This window comes from Python bivittatus, unplaced genomic scaffold (assembly GCF_059951505.1).
Source record: "Python bivittatus isolate LINGU-HERP-01145 unplaced genomic scaffold, Pbiv_v1 ctg000590_np1212, whole genome shotgun sequence".
Lineage (NCBI taxonomy): Eukaryota > Metazoa > Chordata > Lepidosauria > Squamata > Pythonidae > Python > Python bivittatus.
The window spans coordinates 23,869,783-23,892,821 of NW_028277086.1; the positions used below are offsets into that span (position 1 = coordinate 23,869,783).

The 23,039-nt window shown below is 38.5% G+C and overlaps 1 protein-coding gene across 5 annotated transcripts in view; it reads right to left on the reverse strand.

Annotated features, from left to right (window-relative positions):
- Positions 1 to 413: 413 nt before the first annotated feature.
- ESRP1 (epithelial splicing regulatory protein 1) overlaps positions 414 to 23,039 on the reverse strand; it is a 43,596-nt gene continuing 20,970 nt past the window's right edge. For 3 of the 5 annotated variants that reach the window (XM_088149121.1, XM_088149120.1, XM_088149118.1), the window contains exons 9-17: positions 16,974 to 17,106; positions 16,841 to 16,883; positions 12,610 to 12,911; positions 11,275 to 11,493; positions 6,445 to 6,643; positions 4,812 to 4,980; positions 4,396 to 4,496; positions 3,012 to 3,117; positions 414 to 1,634 (exon numbers count right to left, since the gene is read on the reverse strand). In XM_088149121.1, coding sequence (XP_088005247.1) covers positions 3,014 to 3,117; positions 4,396 to 4,496; positions 4,812 to 4,980; positions 6,445 to 6,643; positions 11,275 to 11,493; positions 12,610 to 12,911; positions 16,841 to 16,883; positions 16,974 to 17,106 — 1,270 coding nt within the window. In that variant the 3' untranslated portion in view covers positions 414 to 1,634; positions 3,012 to 3,013. The remainder of the gene's footprint in view (positions 1,635 to 3,011; positions 3,118 to 4,395; positions 4,497 to 4,811; positions 4,981 to 6,444; positions 6,644 to 11,274; positions 11,494 to 12,609; positions 12,912 to 16,840; positions 16,884 to 16,973; positions 17,107 to 23,039) is intronic. The other 2 variants (XM_088149119.1, XM_088149122.1) reach the window with 2 other exon arrangements.

Genomic DNA, 23,039 nt, shown 5'->3' on the forward strand with positions numbered 1-23,039 from the left:
GCCTACAGTTAAGAGATGAGTTATGGGATGAAGAGTTTTATATCTGTTAATTGACAGGAGGTAAAGAGGTTATGAAATTCTTTATACTTATGATGAGGGTGGGAAGTTGCTTTCTTAGGGTTCTCTCTCTCTCTCTCTCTCTTTTTGCTTTTTTGTACCTTTTTTTCTTTTTCCTCCTTTAGTTTGTATTATCTTTTACTGTTGTAATTAAAACTTTTAATAAAATTATTATAAAAAATAAAATATATTTCCATGGAGTTTGCACCATTGCTAATGCTTTTATATGACCCAGTACTGGATGCAAATCCAGTTATGTTTAGGTTCGAGAGATGTTTGTTGACCCGTTTTTGGAAGGAAAAAACCCAACTTGAAAGACCAGCTATTTATTTTCCCACCTTAACTGCCCATGTACAGAATTCAAGAGTTCAATAAACTCATTTAAAACAGTTTAATATTTGTGGAAGACGAAACTGTAATGTGAATCATAAGTCAAAGAGCAAAACATTCATACATCAGGTTTGTACAGAATCCAGCAAGAACAATTCGAATCAATTTTTACAGCAGTGACATAGCCCTTTTTAATTTTATGTTTTTGATCATTCATTAGGGATACTAGCAGAAGAGTTAATGAAGAACATTAAAATGAGAATTTCCATATCCAGCCCTCTACAGTGTAACGGATCTCTACATTTAACTCCACACATTTTAATTCCTTCCTCAACAGGAAAGACAATGGTGAGAAAGTGAGAACATCATCATAACTATCCATGGCCTGAGTTTAATTTGACACTAGTATTTATAAGTTATATATTGGCTTCTGGAAAGAGCAGAATTGTTGAAGGATTTGTACACCATTAATAACCTCCCCTCTGTTAGACTATCTGGGTAGAGGAACTTAAATATACAGTAGTCATGCACAATATACAAATTTTTAGAGCATTAGTTTATATATATTTATATATTTATATGCTATATTTTACAAAATGATACAGCATTCTCTCCCCTCCCCACCCCATACTGCATTTTACCCTGACAAGTAAACCTGCTTAGAACCTGAAAAATATTGTTAAACAAATAAATATACACAAATCAAGGTGTGCGTGTACACACCCAAGCACACATTCATACACACACATACACACACACATACACAACCCCCCAATGGCATCAATCTGAAGGTCTTCAGACCCTTTTGTTTTATTAAAAAAATGTGCCTGGAAATAAAAAAGTTGGTTTGTCATGATGTGCTGTATCAACAAACATTAGCAGTGCCTTAACCTTGGTAGGATACTTTGAGTGATCATGGATAAATGTAACTTTCTGAATATAGGAAAAGATACCTACAAATATTCTTCCCTTGTGAATTTGGCAGCTGTGCTTTTATGTAGTGCTTTTATGTGGTCCCCAAAGCTTTCAGTGGCAAGTATAGAATGAGGGATGGAAGGAAGGCTATTCCTGGGAAGATGTGTGTGCACATTCTGTAATTTTAAAAGTCCACACAACCTCCTGACACCAGCAGATATCCAAGAAGGTGGAAATTCTGTCTTAGGAGATTGCAGCCACGTAGAATTCGGAACCTGCTCAGCGGGATTTCCATTTTGTTCAGTGAAGTTGTACAGGATGCGAGCTGGAGCCTAGAACAAAGGAAGGACTGGCTCACTTCATTCATATGGTTACATAGTTTGACTTACTTCTAACCTACCAGTTCATTATCACACTGGATTCTTTCTCGGCCAAGTGGTAGCAATTAGATCCTGAGCTAGCTATTCAACTCACAAATGGAAAGTAGATAGACCAAAGGAGCCATCTGGAATGATTTGTCAAGACCGTTCTCCTCTCCCCTAGATTATTCCCCTTGTGCAATCTGCCCCAATTTGTTCCTCCTTTCAGTGCAAGCAGAAAGTCACTCAGTGTATTCACGTAACATGCTAAGCCAGCCTAGTATTAGCAGGGGTTAAGAGATTCATCCCCCCCCCCTCAATTTTCCCAAATAATACCACAAACCCCAGCTAGCTGTATTTTGGCACTCCCCTTGCTTGGTATTCCAACAACATGGATACAAACTGGATTAAGGTGTTTCTCTTTAGGTACAATTAACAATGGCCTCAGCACACTGCACTAGACTTAAATAGTCATGACTGGGATGCCATATGAACAAGGTTAGTTTCACTTGCATAGGCTCCTAATGGGTGGATGAGGGTTGTGGATGCTGAATGCAGCCCAGGTGAGGAATTCACTGGTAAATGTCATCACTGGTGGCAAGGAACGAGCGGATATAATCAGAGCTTAGTCATTCTTTGCCCATCTCATCCACTTTTTCTTGCCTATTAATACTTTCCAGGATCAGAGGGAGCATGTCTATGGGAGCCAGCTGCTGTACTGGTGGGCTTCCCAAAGACATCTGTTGACTAGAACAGGAAGTCAGATTCTGAACTGAGACACATGCGGGACCTCATGCGCACTGAAGGCTATACTGTAGCCGGTGGTGAAGATATTATAACATGTTCTTCTGTCAAATAAAATTGACACTTGATCATCCTAAACACATTTATTTGAAAGTACAAAGACTACTATATGCCATTAGCCAGGAAAATTAAACATGGAACCTCTGTGTTCAGAAACAGAATAAACCTCTCCAATCAGCAAATGCAGGGACAACCTAGGGGAAGCTTGTGAGCTGGAAGGCCTGCACTGAGACAAGTACATGATGGCAGTCCCCAAGGATTATTTTGGCACCTAATAGTCTGAAGATGCACATGGATGCAATGATTACCCCACTTGCTATATCTCACTGTTCAGAAATTACAGCATGGGGCAGCCAATACTTGATGGAAAAGGCTTGGCCAGTAATTTGAAATGACACTGGTAGGTGGGGAGGGAAGTAAGGATGGACAGACTTTGGGTGTCTGGAGAATGGTAGGGATTGGATGAGAGGAAGGTGAGAATCTACATCCAGAAAAGCTATTAGGAAGATTCAGGATATTGGCAGAAAAAAAAATATGGAGCCTTACCTTTATTCAGAAAATTTAACTACTTGGGCCTTTAAAGAGGAATCCGTTCTTTGGGCAGTGACCTGGCCGGCCCATCTGGGTGTACAGATCCATTCTCTGCTGCATGCTGTAACATCAAAATTAAACCATGATCACAAAAGGAACAGTTGAATGTCTGTCTGTTGTACAACAATGTGAGTAAAAGAACACTAACGGGAGTTGTTGCAATTGAAGGAATTGTCTGATGAACACTGACTATAAGCACATTTCAGATTCTAGAGTAGCCACCCGCTAGTCACAAAATAGCCATTGCTATGCAATTATTCTGCTCTTTGTATCTTGTGGACTTGAATAAATGTTCCAAGGGCATGGAATGCTCAAGAAATATCAGTTAGATGGCCACATTTTCACACAATGCTGTGTCATTAGGTTCAGGTTTTATAAGATACCTGCTCTTGGGCTGGGGGAGGGGGGCAAAGAAAACCAGATATTCACTATTCAGTGAATAGTTAATAATTTTGCAGAGTTAGCAGCTCAAATAAACTTTTCACAATTTAGAGAACTGATCTTAAAGTCAGTGTCCTCAGTTCTTGGGTGCTAACATCTTCTAAAAATCTTGAAGTTTGTTCTCCTTCTGTATTCACCCTTCTTCTCAACTCAGCCTTGCCTCACATGTTCTGTTCATTGTCTCCAGGTCAAGCACAGACCCATCCTCAATGCTCCTGGGGTTAGGAGCTCTTGGATGATCTTCTCCTGTTACAGTATGTCATCATCCTTTTCTTCATCACTATGCAATTCTTCAGTCCTCAAATTTCACGGCTTTTTGAATTTTTTTCCCTACAGCCTGTTCTGTGCCCTGATATGTATTCCCCCTGCCTCTACCAAGCAAAGTCCCGAATGATTCTTCAGATACAGCCAGATGAATGGGACTAGCATCAGGTGGCTGGAAGAAATGGATACGCTGCAGTGACAAACAGCTAGTCCTGATGCTAGTCCCCAGCAAACTGAAAATGGAGACTCTCAGCCTATATTAGATCTTTTCTTCAAAAATCCATTTACTGAACATGGACATGTTGTGGGAAGCCAAGCGTTATGGTTTATAAACTTGTATTATGGCTTGTATCGTTATGTGAACCTAGGCAACAAACTAAGCCACTGTAATATATCATTTCTGCCTAACTAGAATCAGCTACTGAATTTATATCAAGTTTGTTTCAAATACTGTTACTGAATAAGCCACTATAATTGGATTAGTACATACTGTAGATGAACCACAAATAAACATGATAACATTACAGCTCAACAGTAATATGCAAATCCAGCTGGTTTTCTTTCCTTTAATTTCATGCAATTGACTATTCTGAACAAGAGAATAACACCACTGAGAAAGCTTTACTTCACGCACAGGGCATGATCCGCTGCTCTCTCTTTCCCTTTGCACTCCATAAAAATCTGCTCCTGTGAGTTTGTCCTTCAGGAATGGTAACAAAAATGGCCTGCAAAAGGCTGCAGATGAAGGGAAAAAATTGGCAAAAATCAGACCCTTGCAAAAAAGGAAGCAACTTAGCGTCCAACTTTGTACGGTAACATTTTGAGGAGGCATCCTTTCCAACTAGTAAAACATAAAAGAATTATTCTATCCACAAGTTATCCAAACCAAACTGTGTTTTGATACTTTTACCCACTGATAACAGGCAAATGGTTGCAAGGCACCCTTATCAGCGATCAGCAACAGCTTCTTGTCCTGTTCATCACCTGCATTTCATACAAGGAATTCTTCCTTCCCCTTCCTTTTGTTTTCCTTGCCTTGGTGGGAATTACCTAGGGTAATATGTGGTGTAGTTCATGAAGAGCTGAGTGCCGGCTGGATAGTATGCCGTGGATGGCTGAAGGGTGCGTGGACTGAGGAGGATGGAAGGCTGGTAAAGTGCTGCTTCTGTTGGAATTATGGCAGTGGGTGTTGGGAAGGTGTACGAAGGTGGAGAAATACCTAAGGATAGGGCAAGACAGAGGGACTGTCAGTCACAACATTTCCTGCAAACAGATTAAAGCACAACAGAGAAGGAAAAGGTAGCATTCTTGAACTTAAAATGAGATCCATTTATACGGGTTTTTCTTCAATTCCAGCAGAACTATATAATTGCTGTGACTTGCACTTGCATTTTTAAGGGAAGCTTGATTAAGTGACACATGATGAATATCATACAGAGCCTTTCTCCTTTTGAAAGAAATTACTGAATCCCACTGAACTCTTTAGACAAGGAGTTAAACAATTAATTATTAAAAAATGGAATCTTACTCTAATCGTTTGCAAGTGGCACGCTTCACTTTTTATTTTTTTCTATTAAATTCTCCACCCATTTACATTCATTAAGAGATCTGATTTGTGTGTCAGATCTTGGAATTGTATTACAGATCATAGTTTAGAATATCAGTACGCCTTCAGTGAATTCTATTAGATTTGATCAATAGTTTGTTTAATCTAGCATTTCAATAATAGTCAGCCAAGTATTCTAGGAACTCAGAAGCACAACTTAAAAACAACATCGCTCTCCTGCTCCTTGTTGGTCCCCGGGAGAATATCAGCTCCAAACCTAGAAGGTGCATATAACCATCAAGGAGTATAGCTACTGACAAATTTATCTTCCATAAATCTGTCCTATATCCTTTTTAAAGCCATTGAAAGATCAAGCTACATGTTACATTAAAGACACACTGCAAAACTTATTCTGGACTTGGGAAAAAGTAGTATAATTTTTCCTCCCACTACAGTGCTTCTGAAAAAATGACCATATAAGTAAGGGCCATTGCTACCAATCAGAGACCTTTTATTATGGTTAACTGTTGTGGAGAGCAATTCTTTATGAGGAACAGCATAACCCACTGGGGGAGATGGGCGGCATACAAATTTAATAAATTTGTTTATTATTATTTATTTTATTTCAATAAATAAATAACTAGGAGGGATGAGTTAGCTTTTCTTGGTTGTTATTTTTCTGATCTGGTTCAAGATCCCCATGATCACTTTCTTTAAAACAGTGCAGTTGTACTGTGTTGTTCAGCTCTGTGGGATCCTACTTCCCGTCATTTCAAGGAGCTAAATTGTGCTACTGAGAATCAACAGTAAATTTAACTAGCTAAGCTGCAAATAGTTTATTCTAAAAATCATCCACACTTGCCCAGTGCAAATTAGGCACCCAGGGGTGGGAAAAAAGAGTGTCTGTCAGCAGAAAAGCAAGAGTAGGGAAGGCAATTCCTCTTTAAATCACAGTAGTCCACAACCCAAAGGAGAATAACCATCAAAGTCTGCAACTGATTTCAAGTGGGAAAGTTGGCATTCTAGATCCCCATATGCTGAACCTTTCCAAGAGAGGGGCATAAGAGTCAAGAGAAGAAGCTCCAGCACCTACCAGCACACAGCACAGAATAGCACCAAGACCCAAGCAAGACTTACATGGTAACTTACATGGTGGTGGGGATAAGCCATTTCGATTTAAAGTGCCCCCCATTAATACAAAATTCATCTCCTCAGCAGAACATTGAAAGACTTCAACATATCTGTCTTTCATAGTTTTCTTATGGCACTTCTGAGCTGCTAAGAAGGCTCGGTCTGAAGACTTCATTTGGATAAATGCATCTCCTGAGGGTCGACCCTAAGGACAGAAGAATGAAGAACTGGAGCACCACAACAAAACCACCTGCTCAGGGTATAAGCATAACTTTGCCTTAACAAGAGTAAGGTTAAGTTGGAAGACATAATGTTTTTTTCAACTCTACGTTGCTGCATATGAAGTATTGAGTTCCTAAAATGCATGACTTTTTCTAAGGATTGGGGTCGTCTTAGCTTTTTTTTAAAAAAAAATGTAATGTAAAGCAAGAGATTGTCTTTAAAAGTTTACACTAAACATTTCTCCATTAAATAATGGTATAACATTATTTAAATCATGATGAGGGTGTTTTAAAATAGGATTTTGCAAACTGTTCCACTGAACTCAGTTTTCTGGGGGAGAATTTTCCAGTCCACTTATTTTTGTGAAAACTCACATCAGTGAGTAACAATAACTATATGACTTGAAGTGTGGCATGAAAACATCATTTCTGGTCTAAGTAATGGAAGTTTCTACCTCACTCTGTAGTGGAATTGTGAGCTATTTATTGCTGCTGGGCTTACTGCCCCAAACAGAGGGCTCTACCCATTATCTTCATTTAGATGCAGTGTTAAACAATGATTTAACATAATATCAACAAGCCTTGAGTTTGTGCCGTCTCATCCTCTTCCAGCACAGCTGTAGAGAAATAAAAAATGTCTGTTCCAGCTATTTACCACTATTTTGCATTTTTACGTGCAAACCCAGAAAAATGATATTTTAAGTAGGAGTTGGTGAGACAAGTCATTTTCATACTGTAGTTTATGAAGCTGAATTATTTGTCTAAGCTGTAGAGTAACTAGTTTGCCATGTTTCAGACACAAACCAAACTACAGCTAGTTTAAAGCAAGACCAAAATCTATTGGTATTTCTCCAGCATGCTGGGGAATTCTGGAAACTGTTGTCCATACATCTTAAAGTTGCTGAGGTTGAGAAACACTGTGTTAAACAATAGCCACCCAGATTGGTTAGGAGTCAGGGGGGCATACAAGTTTAATAAAACATCATCATTGTCGTTGTCATCATCATCATCACCATCCTTCTGATCCATAGTAGCAAAGACAATATTTCTTGAGCAAAATCTCTGCTGAGACCTAGGGATTACACCCATAATAGCTTTCAAATGCCCTGAAGCTGAAACAGTGGAACGTATTAAATAGCAAACCTTGTCCCATAACTATGGGTTACTTACACAAAATAATTCTTTCAAGTTACCTCTATTGTATGAGATATGATCATCCCTAAACCTGCTTGAGCTAGAAAAAGACAATACAATGGCAGAAATAAAAGATCATCATAATAGCTTCATATGGACCAGAGGCAGCACTAGAACTGGACTAATGTAAGAATCAATGTCAGCTAATTGGCGCTTCAGAGAGAGATCAGGTATCAGATTTCTAGCATCAAAAATCACTCTAGCATATAGAATGAAGGGCAAGTGGTCTGATTTTTAATGTTGGATGTCTACTTATTTCAAACCTTAAAACAAGTTTATGAATGGCTACAAATTTTGAAATCCATGAAGCTGTTTAGCATTCTAAAAACAATAAAAATAGCAATAACAGAGCAAACAAGAATATAAAACAGAGCAAACAAGCATAACATATGGGGCAAAGGGAAGCCCCCATCTTACTTTTATTTCACAAAAGTGTATAAACTATCTTTCAGGGTGGATGGATAGTGGATGTGGCTTGCCTTTGTGGACTAAGAGAGTGCAACTGGCCCAAAATTATCCAGTAAGCTTCTGGGACTGAGGGCGGAGTAGCACCTGGGTCTCGCTGCTCCTAGTCCAATACCTTAACACTACACCACACCAGCTTTCAAATTAGGGCAGTAGAGAGATGTTGTCATTCACTCATCATAAACAGAATAAAATAATCCATCAAATCTTAAAAATAAACTTTGAGGGATTAGGAAGGAAGGAAGGAAGGAAGGAAGGAAGGAAGGAAGGAAGACATCAGCATTTGGGGCTGACATATTGTGATATGACCATTCTATATGATAGGTGCTGCTGCAGAGAACATTGTCCATGTGTCACAAGTCACGTTCTACAAATGGCATGTTGTAGATTTTTGGTATCTGGGATACTGAGACATCTGCTTGTTGTGAACTCCAACAGACAATTTATACCAAGACAATGACATAGCAATAAACCACTGCAAGCAGTCTTGTTTGGAAAAGGTGTAAGTAAAAATGTAGCAACTCAGCCAAAAAGGTCCTTTAACAGCTAAGAAAAATACAGCAGCAATTTCTTCTCTGATGCTTTTCATCATTGCAATTTCCCAATTGCCAGTACGCATAAATGTAAACCGACAGTACGGTTTAGCTGTTTGACGCCATAATTTGTTAGAGCTACAGGTTAGATTTCTTGTAGGTGAGAGCTTATATTTCTGCTTGAAAGTGAGGGTACTTAAAAAGTGGTTTCCAGAGAAATGGGAATAAGCGTGACTGTTTGTTCTGGGTAAGGGGGGTTCAAATTACAGGATTAAAAAGCTTTCCACGAGGCTCTTCTAAGTTCTACCAATGAGCCATTATGCTTTATTGAAGGGATGGAAACAGATGAGAAAATAAAAAGAGTGGGTTAAATTTAAAAGAAATGAAATTCAGATAGAATATTAGGAGGGATTTCTTGATGGTACGAGCTGTTTAACTTTGGCAATGCTTGCCCAGAACTTCAGTGAACTTCTCCACACTGGAGACTTTCAAAGTGGGGCTGGATGGCCAACTATGGGGGACAGTGGAATGGATTCCTACATAGAGGATGGGGTTGGACTAAATTATCTTCCGATTCATTCATTTATAATTCTATGAAATAACCTTTTCACTGCTGTCCATACATTATACATAAACATACACAGACATCATGCTGTTCCTGTTCAAGGGAGGCACTGTTATGTAGGGCACAGAGAAGAGTAAGAAATAGTGAGCAAAAGATGAAAGAAAATGAAATCTATTTAAATCTACTTTTCATATTCTGTCCACAGCTCTCCATACTTATTCTTGCAAACCATCTTTGCTTCTGCTGCCTCCTTATACTACTTGAAACATTGTTTGTTTGTTTTTTTAAACTTCTCACCTCTCTTTTTATGAGATCATCAATTTCATCCCATGAATTTCTTGGCCTTTTCCTTCCTCTCAGTGCATTCTTTCATATTTTGTTTTCATGTATTTGTTTTGCAATTCAGTCCTTATTCATTCTGTATATAGGACCTCAACATATTTCTTTCTTTCATACTGATCATTCACTTTTATATTCTGTCCACATTCATTTGGCATCCACTCATTCTTGACCCTATCTCTTCTTCTTTTACCACACTTAGGCATTGATTTCTACTATAAGCAACTTATTTTTTTATTTTTCTTAACCTGTAATATTTTTGTTGTGCATTAAGCTAGCCTTATGGATTTATCTTCAAGAGCACCGCCTAAAATCATTCTTGCTGTCCTAAAGTAAGTAAATGGACAACATCCTTCCAGACTAGATTTGCATCAAGGGTCACCTGGATCACTTTTGCTTTGCCAAAAGAGTGGCTGGAAAATATCTTTGACAATTGTTAGGTAGCTGAAAAAGCTCTTTCTACATTCAAGAGGCACCCATCACCCATCATAACTGCATAGACTACCGCTAAATCTCCTCCCTATTACAGTTAGGGGCTTTGGTCAGAAAGCCTAGCTCACCGTCCTACAGCAGGGCAGAGGAACCATCGTATATGGACCATGAATGAAGTGTGCTGGGCTATCTTCATTTTGATAGCCTCAGAGCATGTGCCACTGAAGTCATGTACCTTTTTCGTCCTCCTTGGACTATACAGATGTCTCTCCTAATTTAAGGTTAGGAGGGATCTTAAATTGCTAGGCAAGGCTCAATACAACTGAGGAAGAAGTATTCCTCTTTATATCATATTTGTTTTGACTGTTGACATTTGACTTTTGTGAAATCCTGGTATGGTGGTAGGCATAGTCCAAACCAGATGTGGACAACTTCCTTACCCTTAAGGGGTGCATGTGAAGTTAGGAGACAGTTAAACAACTTATGGCATCCCAAATGTTGCTATACTCCTCCCAGCACTCCTTGCTATTGGTCATGTTGGCTGGGTTTCTGGGAATTGTAGTACTGCAACATCTGGAGTGCCACCCCTGTTCTAGAAAGTGCACACATGTCATGTTTCTATCTTTCCTGCAATAATCTTAATTGCACTGCAATCACAGGAAAATGAGGGCTTTCCTCCCATCTTCCCTTCTGTGTGTTGCTCCCTGATTACCACCATTCTGGCCAAGGATTTCATGAAAGGACAATTACCCAAAGAGGCAGATTGTGAAAGGTCCAATGCTATACAGAAACTAAAGTGTTCCATATTGGCATTTACTGTATATCTAGAGGTCATTATTGTTGCTGGACCTTTCAGGAAGCCAGCCTTTTCTTTCTAGGCCAAGCAACCATAAAGCCCTCTCTCCATGCAAAAGCAAGAGCATCAGATACTCCAGTTTCCTTTCTTGATCTCTGAGCCTTTGAGAAACATATCCTTTTAATCAGGTCCAGCCCTACCATTGGGCAAAATGAAGAATCAAGTCCCATTCATTGTTTCAGGAGCAACCACTTCATTGCAAGTATATTCATGTTGATATTCTTCACTAACCTGGTGATTTAATACCATGTGAACCCCATGAGTTCTGATATCTGCAGAAAACTCCCCCAGGAATCCCAAAATGTCCTCTATGGTGGCAGCATACGGAAGACCACGCAAACGAATACAGTCCCTGACAGTGGTGGGAGGCACAAACTGCTGAGGTAGCACAGGAAGAATAGGTGGAGTTGGGAGAGGAATCAGAGGAGCAGAGGAATACCTGTTCAGGACCTGCAAGCAAAAACAATAACCGTGGACTGGTTATTTAGAGACAGGAAACATACAAAATGATAGTGTAAGTCAGTGTTTTTCAACCTTGGCAAGTTTATGATGGGTGGACTTCAACTCCTGGAATTCTAGGAGTTGAAGTCTACCCATGTTAAACTTGCAAAAGTTGAGAAACACTGGTGTAAGTTCTAAAGTCATCTTAATGCATTTGAAAGCAAGGACTCCTCACCAAAAGAGAGAGAGGGAGGGAGGGAGGGAGGGAGGGAGAGAGAGAATCCTAGCTATCCTCCTGTACATGATCTGGCATTTCTTGTTTTGAAACCTAGCCCTTGGCACAATGGCCTTCATCAAAATATTAAGTGTAGTCCCTCCTGACTGAAAGATCATGCATCCCTAATCTGCACTGACAGGCAACAAATCTCTAAAATCTGGGTTATAGGGTATTTTCCATGCTTTTCCAAAAAACGCTGGAGATTAGATATGGGGTCTTTATATGCAGGCATGTCTCTATCCCAGATATAGCTGCTTGCCAATTAATTGGCTAAAGTTGATTTTTTTAAAAAATGTAAATTAAATTGTCTAAGGCCTCATCCACACCCTCCTTGCCCTAGCACTGAGATGGTCTGCTAATCATTTGTCAAGGACCTATCATCACAACAGAGTCTCTATCTCAGTGCCTGCCACCAATGAAGGTGGATGAAAGCCATCCGGCAGGAAAATGGTTTCTTCTATCAGAAAACACAATACAGCTTTCTATGTGAACATTCTGGTGCATAAGGATTAACCGAGTCATGGCATTACTAGCCCTCCCATCTAGCCAGTGGGCTTGCCTTGCACCATTTCAGGCTTATAATTAGTTTCTTTAATTTTGGAGGCCATTACCTAAAAAAAACCATTTCTCTAGTTCAGGATATTGTTATATATCCAGGATATATAAAATCTCTGATATCAGAGATAATATATAGTCTCATGACTAGATTTATCCTCCATGAATTTGTCTATCCTCCCATTAAAGACACTCAAACTGGTAGAGTGATGGTTTTATCTTGCAGTTGTGAATTCCATAATTATCCTGAATTAGCATTTCACCCCATAATATTAGTGAACACTGGCTCTCACCTGCTGTACCTCAGCTGCTGTACTCCGGAAAAGTTCTATGTACCTTTTGCCCAACAAGTCCTTGTGCTTTTTTAGTGCATTTTGCGCATATTCCTCACAGGCAAACAACACAAATGCATCTCCTGTTGGCCTATTGTCAGGGTAAGTCACAAAAAGGATTCCTTCCTTTCCACCCGTCACAGGGCAGTGCTGACCAAAAAATGCTAACACTTCTTCTGACGTTACGTTGAATGGGAGACCCCTCATCCGCACAATCACTTGGTTTTCTTTAGATAGGAACTGGGCTACTTCATTGGATGTACCTTGAAGAACAGAAAAGAAAAAAAAATTAGAGACCGAGGCACCCATCCGTGTCCCAGAATCATTAAGAAGGAAAGTGGGTCTAGTGGGACAGCAACCTATGCATAGTGTGGTAACCTTCTTAGGTGCAATTTTTTTTCAGTGGCATGGGAAACACGCATACACACACACACACGTATACACAGTGGCATTATCCAGGTTGCCAAAATCTGTCCTCATTGGTCAATTCTTTTATATCCTTAACAGATTTCATTTTGTAGAGGGAAAAAAGAGATTATCTGGACCCTTGTGTAATGGTATGTTGAATTAAGAAAAGACTTACCTAGAAGCACCCTAAAACAGAAGCATGTTATTTTGTAAAATGTATGGCTTTTACCATCTTATATCTAATTGAGAATTGAAAATGCTTTATCACTAGGGAAAAGCCAGGAATACAATCATAAGGGACACATCCTGACAAGTCACAGAACACAATTCCTTTCACTGTTTCTAAGGTCCACCTCATCTGAGGTAACATGTAGACTTCATTCAGCTGCTATACTCAGCTAGACTGAAATAAGAGAGTCATGACATGGATGCTAAGGTCCAAAAGAAAAATTAATTTACGTACTCCAATCAGTAAACGTGGTGTTTTACTGAGCACAAAGGAACAAATCTTAATTCCAGGGAGTTTACGATTTGATTGGTAGACTGCCCATAAGAACCATCCCAATTGTAGATGAAAGGCAACTAGTCATCATTTTGAAGAGGGCTTTTATGGAAAAGCTGTCTGGTTTTTCTCAACAATGAAAAGTATCTTATTTCTGATAAAAACCTTGACAAAATCATGAAGGTCCTTTCCCAAAGTTCCTCACCAGGAGTAAAATGTATGCCTTGTGAACAGTGACCTTTGGGTTACATTTCTGCTGCTGGTTCATTCACTCCAACTTTTAGATGAGGCTATCTGATTTTACTTTCTTTTTTTTTATAGTAATTTTATTAAAGATTATAATTACTACAGTAAAAACTAACAGAAACAAAGATAAAAGAATAAAAAGAAAGAGTAGAAGGTCAGGGAAAAAAAGGGAAAAAAGAGAAATAGAAATAGAAAAGAAAGAAAAGAATATAATAAAGAAAAAGAAAAGAAATATATAAAGAAGTGACTTCCCACATTCCTCGCAACAAGTATAAACAATTTACTAACTTATCACCTCTTCTTAAACACAATAAATGATTTCTTCTTCCCATATCCTGTTTCTTATCTATAAACAAATCCATAAAGCCTTGTCATTTCAGTCCTGGTGTCAGCAAAAGTCCATTAAGGGTTACCAGAAATAACAACATATCTATTTTAACCTTGATCAAATAAATCAACTTGATATTCCTTCCTTTTACTACTAACAATCTTAATCAAATAATAATGTCTTACAACTTGATTTCATTTTTTCTTGTCCCTTCTCACAAGATTCTTCAAAATTTTTACAAGCCTCTTTTGTAAATGCAATATAGGAAAATTATCCAAGTCACTCTTTTGGTTTATTGTTTGTATATCCCTTTTAATTATTAAAACATCCACTGGTTTCTTTTGAATGTCCAGTGTAGCATTTTTTTCCATGTCATTCTTATAGCCCATCATTTGTAAATCCACTTTCAACTCAGTCTCAATCTTGTCAGGTAAAACTTGTTCCTCTTCCATAACATCTTTTAGACACAGTCTCTCAACAGAGGCAGATGTCTCTGTTGACACTATTAAAATTAATGTCTGAGTCCATTTTTCCAAAATATCCTTCAGTATGTCCAATGTTAGAATATTTTGCTTCATTCTGTAATTGTAAGTTGAGTTTATGTGTTTTTCTCCTTTAATTGTAATCTTCAGTTTCCTCTAGTGTCCAATTTTTAAAAACTTATTATTTCTTTTTAAATCAAAACAAAAGCATTTTCCCATGGGAAGGATTCTTTATAATTAATTCCAAAATCGTATTTCAAATTTATCTGGACCCTTAGTCCATTTGTAACTTTCTCAAATCAAAGTTTTGATCACCCCTTTGCTGTGTATTCCTCAAAAAATGTTTTTAGTTCTTAAACTTCTTCCATTTGTGAGTTGTCTTAAATTCAGGATTGTCGTTCTCTAAGGTAAATACAATATTTATTTTTCTAACCTAGTACAATATCTAAAATTATGTTCAGTTCTGTTTTTACAAAAGTTGCCTATTTTTTTCCATACTCTTTTCCATCTACCAAAGAACTGTGCATTTTCCTGAAGAATAGAAGCGAGTCTAGGTAACAACTGGAGTTTAAACTTTCAAAAACAGGGGAACCAACAATTCTTATTCTATACTGTAGTTACTCCTGGAAGAAACCACCATAGCATTCTGCAGCCTCTTCTCATCTTTCACCAGAAGTTAGACAGTGTAACCAATCTTTCATCTTGGCTTTGACTGTGCAAGCTTTCATGGTTTTTCCAATTTGCTTCTCCTCAGTAAAGTTTATATCACTTTGTATAGCTAAGAGATCAGGAAAGCTTGCCCATTCATTGTGTTTTTTTGAGCTGGTTTAAGGTGGTATTAGGTAAGATGGATTCCTATTTTTAAAAAATCTATAGATGCTAAGAATAGCATTATCGATGTAAACGTGTGTATGAGTATTTCCATATTCACTATTATACAAGAAGATATGTCCAAAACAATCTTCCTCAATCTGATGTTCTCCAGGTACGCTGGCACTAAGTTTCAAGAATTTCAGGGTATGTTGGCCTGAAAGGCTGCACTAATGTTTTTCTTTGCTTGCAGAAAACAGAATTCTTCACTGTAAACCACACTATGGTTTACAGAAAGCTCTAAAACAGAAGCTCTATTCCAATGGCTCCTGGACTAGAAACTAAAAATTAAACTACTACAGTGCTTAAAGCTTCCACACCCTAGTAGAGCAGGTTCTGTATCCTCTAACCATGTGGTAAGCCCTACTGTTACCCCTCAGTTCACATTAGGACTCTTGTTCACATATAATATGGTTTGTTAGACTTATCATATTTAGTAAACTGGCGGTTTGTGGTATTGTATATTGCATGATCCCAGCAGTTGATTTATTCAGTAAATCATGACTAAGAAATCATGACTTGCCATATTTGAACCAGACTGTTTTCCTTAAATATTCAGAAGGCTTCAAGAAGGTGCCTTTACATTACCATCATAGCTTGGGAGCACCATCTGCATGGTTCAGTTAAACATTGCAATTGGTAATATCTGTACACAACTGGACATCATTGTTTCTTGCTCTATACCTCTGATCTTGCTTAACATACTGTTTGTGTGTGTGTGCCTTTAAGTTGACCCTTGGCAACTGCCTGGACAAGTCCCTGCAGTTTTGTTGGCAAATTTCAGAAGTGGTTTGCCATTGCCTACTTCCTTGGACTGAGATAGAATGACTGGCCTAAAGTCACCCAGTTGGTTTTGTGCCTAAGGCGGGACTAGAACTCACGGTCTGATTTCTAGTCTGGTTGCCTTTAACCACTCCACAAAACTGGCTCTCAACATGCATTACACTAGATAATAAATTAAGATTTTCCAATTTTTCAAGTTGCACTGTTGTATTATGCATGTATTTACATTTTTATTGGTATCTTGGATCAATGGCCAGTGCAAAGTATTCACCTTTTTCAATCTACAAAGAAATTGTAATTAGCTAAGTCTTGCCCTAAAATCAATTGGAGAGCTTAATAGCCAAGGAGAGTTATGTACCCAGAGATCTAGAGATCCACGCTAATTGGATCAATAGTTTCAATGTAAAAGAAAGAATGTTTTTACCATTTAGGACTAGTTTTCCCCAATCTGGGTACTCCGAACATAGCTATTGCTGAAAATTCTGACAGTTGAAGACCAGACATGTGGAGAGAATGCAGGTTATGAAAGTTGATTTAGTATGTTAATTTGAGTTACAGGAAAAGAAAGATTACCTCCAGCAATTTTCAGGAAGTCCTCACCTGTTGCTTTGTACACCTGAGGATAAGACAAGAAAAATATGATTAAACTTAGACAAACCTTCCACTATTTCACCCAAATACAGATTTTAGAACTTGACCAACGCACCTCAATATACCGGTTCCCCATGTGATGCTTGTGTCTTTGCAATGCTAGTTCTCTGTGCTCTTCACTTACAAACCTGACAAGAGCTTCTCCATTTCTTCTGCCTTGGGCATTGAGACAAAGCGCAGCCCCTCCTCTAAAGAGATAGATAGCAAAGAGAGGCAACAAAGAGGAAACTTAAGTAGATGTTCCTTTTCATAAAACCTATACTTATATGGAAAGGAAAAAAGACACTCTGGTTATTTTTAGATGTATTCAGATCTTCCTTTAAAAAATAACAATCACTGCAATTATCCCATGTGAATTTTAGTAAAAAGTTCACTTCCAAAGTTTCTTTCCTGTTACTTGTATTAAAAAAAGATTTTAAAAATAACTATGACCATCTTGGCAACAGTTTATTCAATTAAAAGATTTGTGGAAGATCATTTGATCATGGACTTCTGATTTTTAGTGGCATCACCTTGATCTACAATCTCAGTGTCATCAATGTGGTAGTTATGTCCTAATTCTGGACTGCTCTGTGACTTAAATGGTAAAACAGATAACTTAATTTTTTTCTTAAGCAGTGGATGTTTTTTGAGTGAATTCTGAATCCCTAAGCAAAAAAAAAGAAATCATCTCTCTCTCTCTAATCTTTATCCTTGACTAGCAAACAGATTCTAATTAAAGAAGATGAAGCTGAGGCAACCCCATCCCAATTAGGAAAATCCAAAAAGTTATATTAACTCCAAAAGTTATACTAACTCTTGAGATCCCAAACATGGTGTCTGTTCTTGAATTGCTTGTAACTTTAAAAGTGTCAGATTCAGCCCAAAGAACTCCAAGAGACAATGCAAATACAGTTCTGCTGTGTTTATTAGCTACAACCTCCAAACAGAAAATCTCCCCACTGAACCCTAGTTCCCAAGCCAGCCAGCCACAACACCTTGAATTCTTTAGGGAGGTGCCAGCCTCATCTTCTTGAACTTCCCACGCTCCTGCTGGGGGCTAAGATCATGCTTATCTCCCTGAGCCTGGCCTTCATAAGTCCATTCCATCACAAAAAGCCCTTCCTTGTGACTTAAACAATTATAGAATTACAGAGTTTCAGCATTTGAAAACTTCTGCAAAGGTTCTGAAAAGATCTGCTGAAGGAATAACACAGTACCTTGATATCCTTGATAAGAACATGGCAGAAATTGCTATTATCTCTTCTGAGAAAAAAAAAAAAAACCCAACTTGAACATATTAAAAAGTACACTCAACAAACCACTAAAGAATCTGACAGGTGGTTGAAAGGGAATAAAGATGTTCAAGATGGACTGCCAAGGTTTGGAATGTAGAAGTAATGTACATATTTCTGAATATTTCCTATAATGCTGAACTAGTTTACTCTTTGGTGCTGTATATGGCAATGTTTGCATGAGATTTTTCTCCCTACAGCCTGAATACATGCTGGAGATAGAAACTACATATCACCTAAGTTTCCACATCCATTCACCATAGAGATCTGGCCTAGTGATGGCTCTATTTTTTCAGATCAGCAATTTGTGATAATATTTTACTACTGTCCAGTAAGATGGCTTTTTGTAATGAAAAAAGAAGATAATGATCTTTCTAGATTTGTTCCCACAGGTAATTCAGAAATGCAAGTTGTTTAATGGTGCATATTTAATATCAAGACAGCATGGGATGAATTTTTTTCCCTCTAAACCCAGATATTTTTTGCTTATCTCTGGATTCTGCTGAGAAGAAATTTTCTGATCTGACAGGTGCTGGCATATTTCTTTTTTTATTTATTTAATTTGTTTATGAAAAACATGGCTGCTGTGATCTTTATGACTCTGGACAGCTTATATACTACAACGATAAGCATTTTATAAAAACACCAAAGACCCCAACAATCCAGGAAAACAATAATTATTTGAAATCCAGAACACCATAGAAGGGGTCAGTCACCCACTCTAACCCAAGGCCTGGGGACAGAGCCAGGCCTTAAGGCCTTTTTCTTATTTTTCCTTTGCTTTTTATAGATTTTTAAAAATTCTTTAATAAATTTGGCAACCTAGTAGAATTTTCTATAGTTCAATCTGGCATTTTTTTACATTATGTGAAACATTATTTCAGCCATATAAAGGTTTATTTTTTATTTTTAGTCTTGACCCACGGAAATATTTTTGCTATAAGCAGTTTTTGTATTTATGTTATCCTTAGTGGTTTCCTGGAACATTATAAGTCTTTGGTGTCCTTCTACGACATGGATAATGTCAGGAAGGAAACTGAAACAACTGGAACATCCTACTTTAACGATTCAACAGGCTAGAGTTTTATTAGATTTATATCCCTCTTCAAGGCAGTGTGCATAATGACCCCTCCTCCTGTTTTTTCCCCATAACCACCACCCCTTGAGATAGGTTGGGTTAAGAGAAAGAGACTGACCCAAAGTCAGCCAGAGAGCTTCTTTTGCTTAGGGGGACTAGAACCTGGGTTTGTCTGTTCCTAGTCCAACATATTAACCATGAAACACCAGCTCTTAAAAAAAAATTAGATATTAAGGAATGTTAAAACCTAGTGGCTTAAAATGGAATTCATTTAACAAAGATTATTTTTCACCACCATTGGACACCCTATAGAATGTGTAGGTGGTTTCAACTTCCATGTGACAGAAATGCAATACGGTATTATAGAATATTATCTCATATTTTGGGTTCCACCGTTTTGGCTTAATATGCATATGTTTGTTAATATGGTGTTGGGGAGATGAATAAGGGCTAAAGATAAGATGTCATACTATATTAGATTCCAGATTCTTGGTGTAAATTGAAGCATAAAAATGTCCATGCATCGTCTCAGCTAAAATTATTTTACTCTGCTGGAAAGACTCCACTCCAGCTGATTTAAAACTTGATGGAAGACGTGCTCATTTTCCACATATGAACAGGCCTTTTACCGAGGCTTTGAGTATCTATATTATTCCATTTGGTCAACTTTTTTTTCCAAATGGTATTTATGTAATTACGTACTTCTTTTCTCATCCATTTTTGTGTCTGTTTTTTCTATTTTTTTTGTTTTTTTTATTTAAAGCTTCTCTTTTTTATGTATTAAAAGCAGTATGCTTTTAAAAGTTGGTTGACCACATACAGCTGACAAATTATAGGTCAGTCTCAGATATACTATTTTCTAGCTAAAATGACTGAAAGTGCAGCCTTGAATCTGAAACGATTGGATGCTGATAATCAAATCCCAATTCAGTTAGACTTCTGGATGGAATTTGAGACGGACTGCTTTAGTTGTCAAAGTGGATGATTTATGACTGCAATTAGATGGTGTATTAATTCTAGATTTCTTGGTGGTCATCAACATGGTATCCTCCTGGATCATCTAAAAGGTTGGATTTTGTGGCAATCCTCTGAAGTCATTCTAGTCCTTCCTGTCTGATCCAGAAGGTAGTGCTCGAACACCAAAATTCATTCTATTGGCCACCAACCTTGGTGTCATCTTGCCTCCCTTTGCTCCCTTTGAACACAGTTCAGTGCCACCAAGAAAATAGTTGATGCTCTTTGATAATATACAGAATGACGGTAACATGCTGAATTAAATCCAGATAGGAAAGAGGATTTATGGTCAGGAGGGAACCAGGCTTGGCAGCTGGGGTTCATCCTGTCCTAGACAAGGTTGCATTTTCCTTGAAAGATGAGCTAGCACTTCACTTCAATCCTCAGCTGTTTCTGAACCTCCAGCAAGAAACACACCTGCACAATTAACATCTAATGTACCAGCTATAACAGGTGCTTAATGCTTTGGTTTCATCACCAATAAAATACTGCCCTAAACCATCTGAGATTGTCTTTATATAAGGTCTAAAAATAGTGAAAATTACAGATGCTAGGCAACTAACAGGTGCACAATATAGATGATATCCACATTGAAAGAGCCAGGCAAAATGTATAGTGCTGATACTCTATGCAGCCCTGAAACTGTATGGAAATCCCTTTCTCATTTTGAACCACTCTGCATGTTAAGATCTGTAGAAGAGGCCATTTAAAATATTTTATTTATTTCTCACTCAGACTCAGAGTCTTTTATAACCAGCTTATAGCAATAGTACTAAGAATCATCCAAAACTGTAAGGAATAGAAAACATCCACAACATACTGATCTCATCTTGTCCCCAGATATCCTCTGCAATGTCCAGGCTTCTAAGGCTCTTCAAAAATTTAACAGAGAGAGGGCAAACTAAATTTCTGGGGATGCTGTTCCAAAGGAGCAGGCCATCACTAAGAAGGTTTGAGATCAGGGTCTTTAAAGATGGCATTCCCTTGGTGATGGGACTCTCAACAAGTTTTCTCTCTCTGATTTTTTTGGACAGGCAGATTCTACCTGAAGCAGGTAGTCTCTGAGATGTGCAGTCCTAAGCCATGCAGGGCTTTAAAGGAGACGACCGGCACCTTAAATTGTATCCAGAAGCTAACTGGCAGCCAGTGAAGCTCCCACAGTGAAGGACTGGGCAAACAACAGTCCACCCAAAACTTCTCTGCATTTTGAACCAGCTGCAGCTTCCAAATGATCTTCAAGGGCAGTCTTAGAGTGAGCAAATCCAGATGTGAGATGACGGGGCATGAGTAACCATCAAGAAAGCTTCCCATTCAAGAAATGGTTGTAGAAAGCCCTCTTGGCCATAACCTCTACTTACTGTTCTAGCAGGTGCTGTGTGTCCAAGGGGACCTCCACATTGTTAACCAATTCTGGGGGAGAATCATCCCATCTCTGGATTATCTCTGGAATTGGTCAGCTTTAAAAATCCACAGCCTCTTGGCCTTCCTAGAATTAATCTTAAGCCTGTTTTTCCCCATCTAGATCCTAACAGTCTCCAGGTACCAAGAGAGAACCTCAACCACACCTCTTGCTTAGCAAGAGATGGTAATATATAACTGGATACCATTGGCTTATTGATGATCTCTCCCACCCCTTGCTGATGGATGACTTCCCCCAGTAGTTTCAAGTAGACCTTAAACAGTAGGAGAGAAAGGGCCAAGCCCTGCAAGTATAGGAGGACTTGATCTCTCTCTTCCATACCAACTGGAGCTGGCACTTAGGAAAGAGAAGAACCATTGCAACAGAGGACCCCAACTTACAGACAGCCTAGAAGGATACCATGGCCAATAGCATCAAAGGCAATTGAGACATCCAAGCGAGTTGCATTCCCCTTCCTGGTCCCTCCATTGGTCATTCAGAAGAGTGGCCAATACGGTTTCTATCCCATATCCAGGCCTGAATTTTGACTGAGAAAGGACCATAATCCACTTCATCCAGGGCTGCCTGCATGGCAGACCTACCAAATTGTAAACCACCTTTCCTAAAAAGGGAAGGTTGGAAATAGGTTGATTGTTATCCCTGGGTTGAACAATAGCTTTTTGAGTGGGGGGAGGTACCATTTCCCCCCTCAAGGCTGATGGCATAACCCTCTCACTCAAGGATGCATTAAGCACTGCCCACATTCCCATCGCCTCCCTGCTAGCTTTCACTAAACAAGAGGGACAGCTGGCAGAAGTAACTTCAAGAGAACCCTGTCCACTTCTTTAGGATCCATAGGCTCCAACTGATCCCAGATAACCCCACAGGATGCAGCCTTTGTCATCTTTGTGCTGCATGATCAAGTCAATGTCCAGATGCTCCACTTTCAAAAGCCTTTTTCCTGAAGATGCAGAAGAGGCTCTCTTGGGAGTTATTTTGGGGTCTCCACTCTCTCTCCTTTAGAAAAGGAGTTAAGAGACAGCTCTTCAGCCAAAAAGTTTAATTTTTAATTTTTAAATAGTGTGGGTTGTATTATTCTTCACCTTTGTTTTGCTTTCTTCTTTACTTTTTATTTGAGTCTTTCTTTTTTAAAAAAAATCATCTTATTAGCTGCCTTCATGAAAAGCTGGAATGTAAATAAAATCATAGCAGAAAAAAGCAGCAACTTTGCATAAATATATGAATAGCAAAATTACTTCTGCCGTAGGATTTGGGTTCTTTTAGGGCAGGATGCTCTCATTCATATGCACTGCTTATAAATGTTGTGCCTTCGAGTCAGTGTTGACTCCTGGCAGC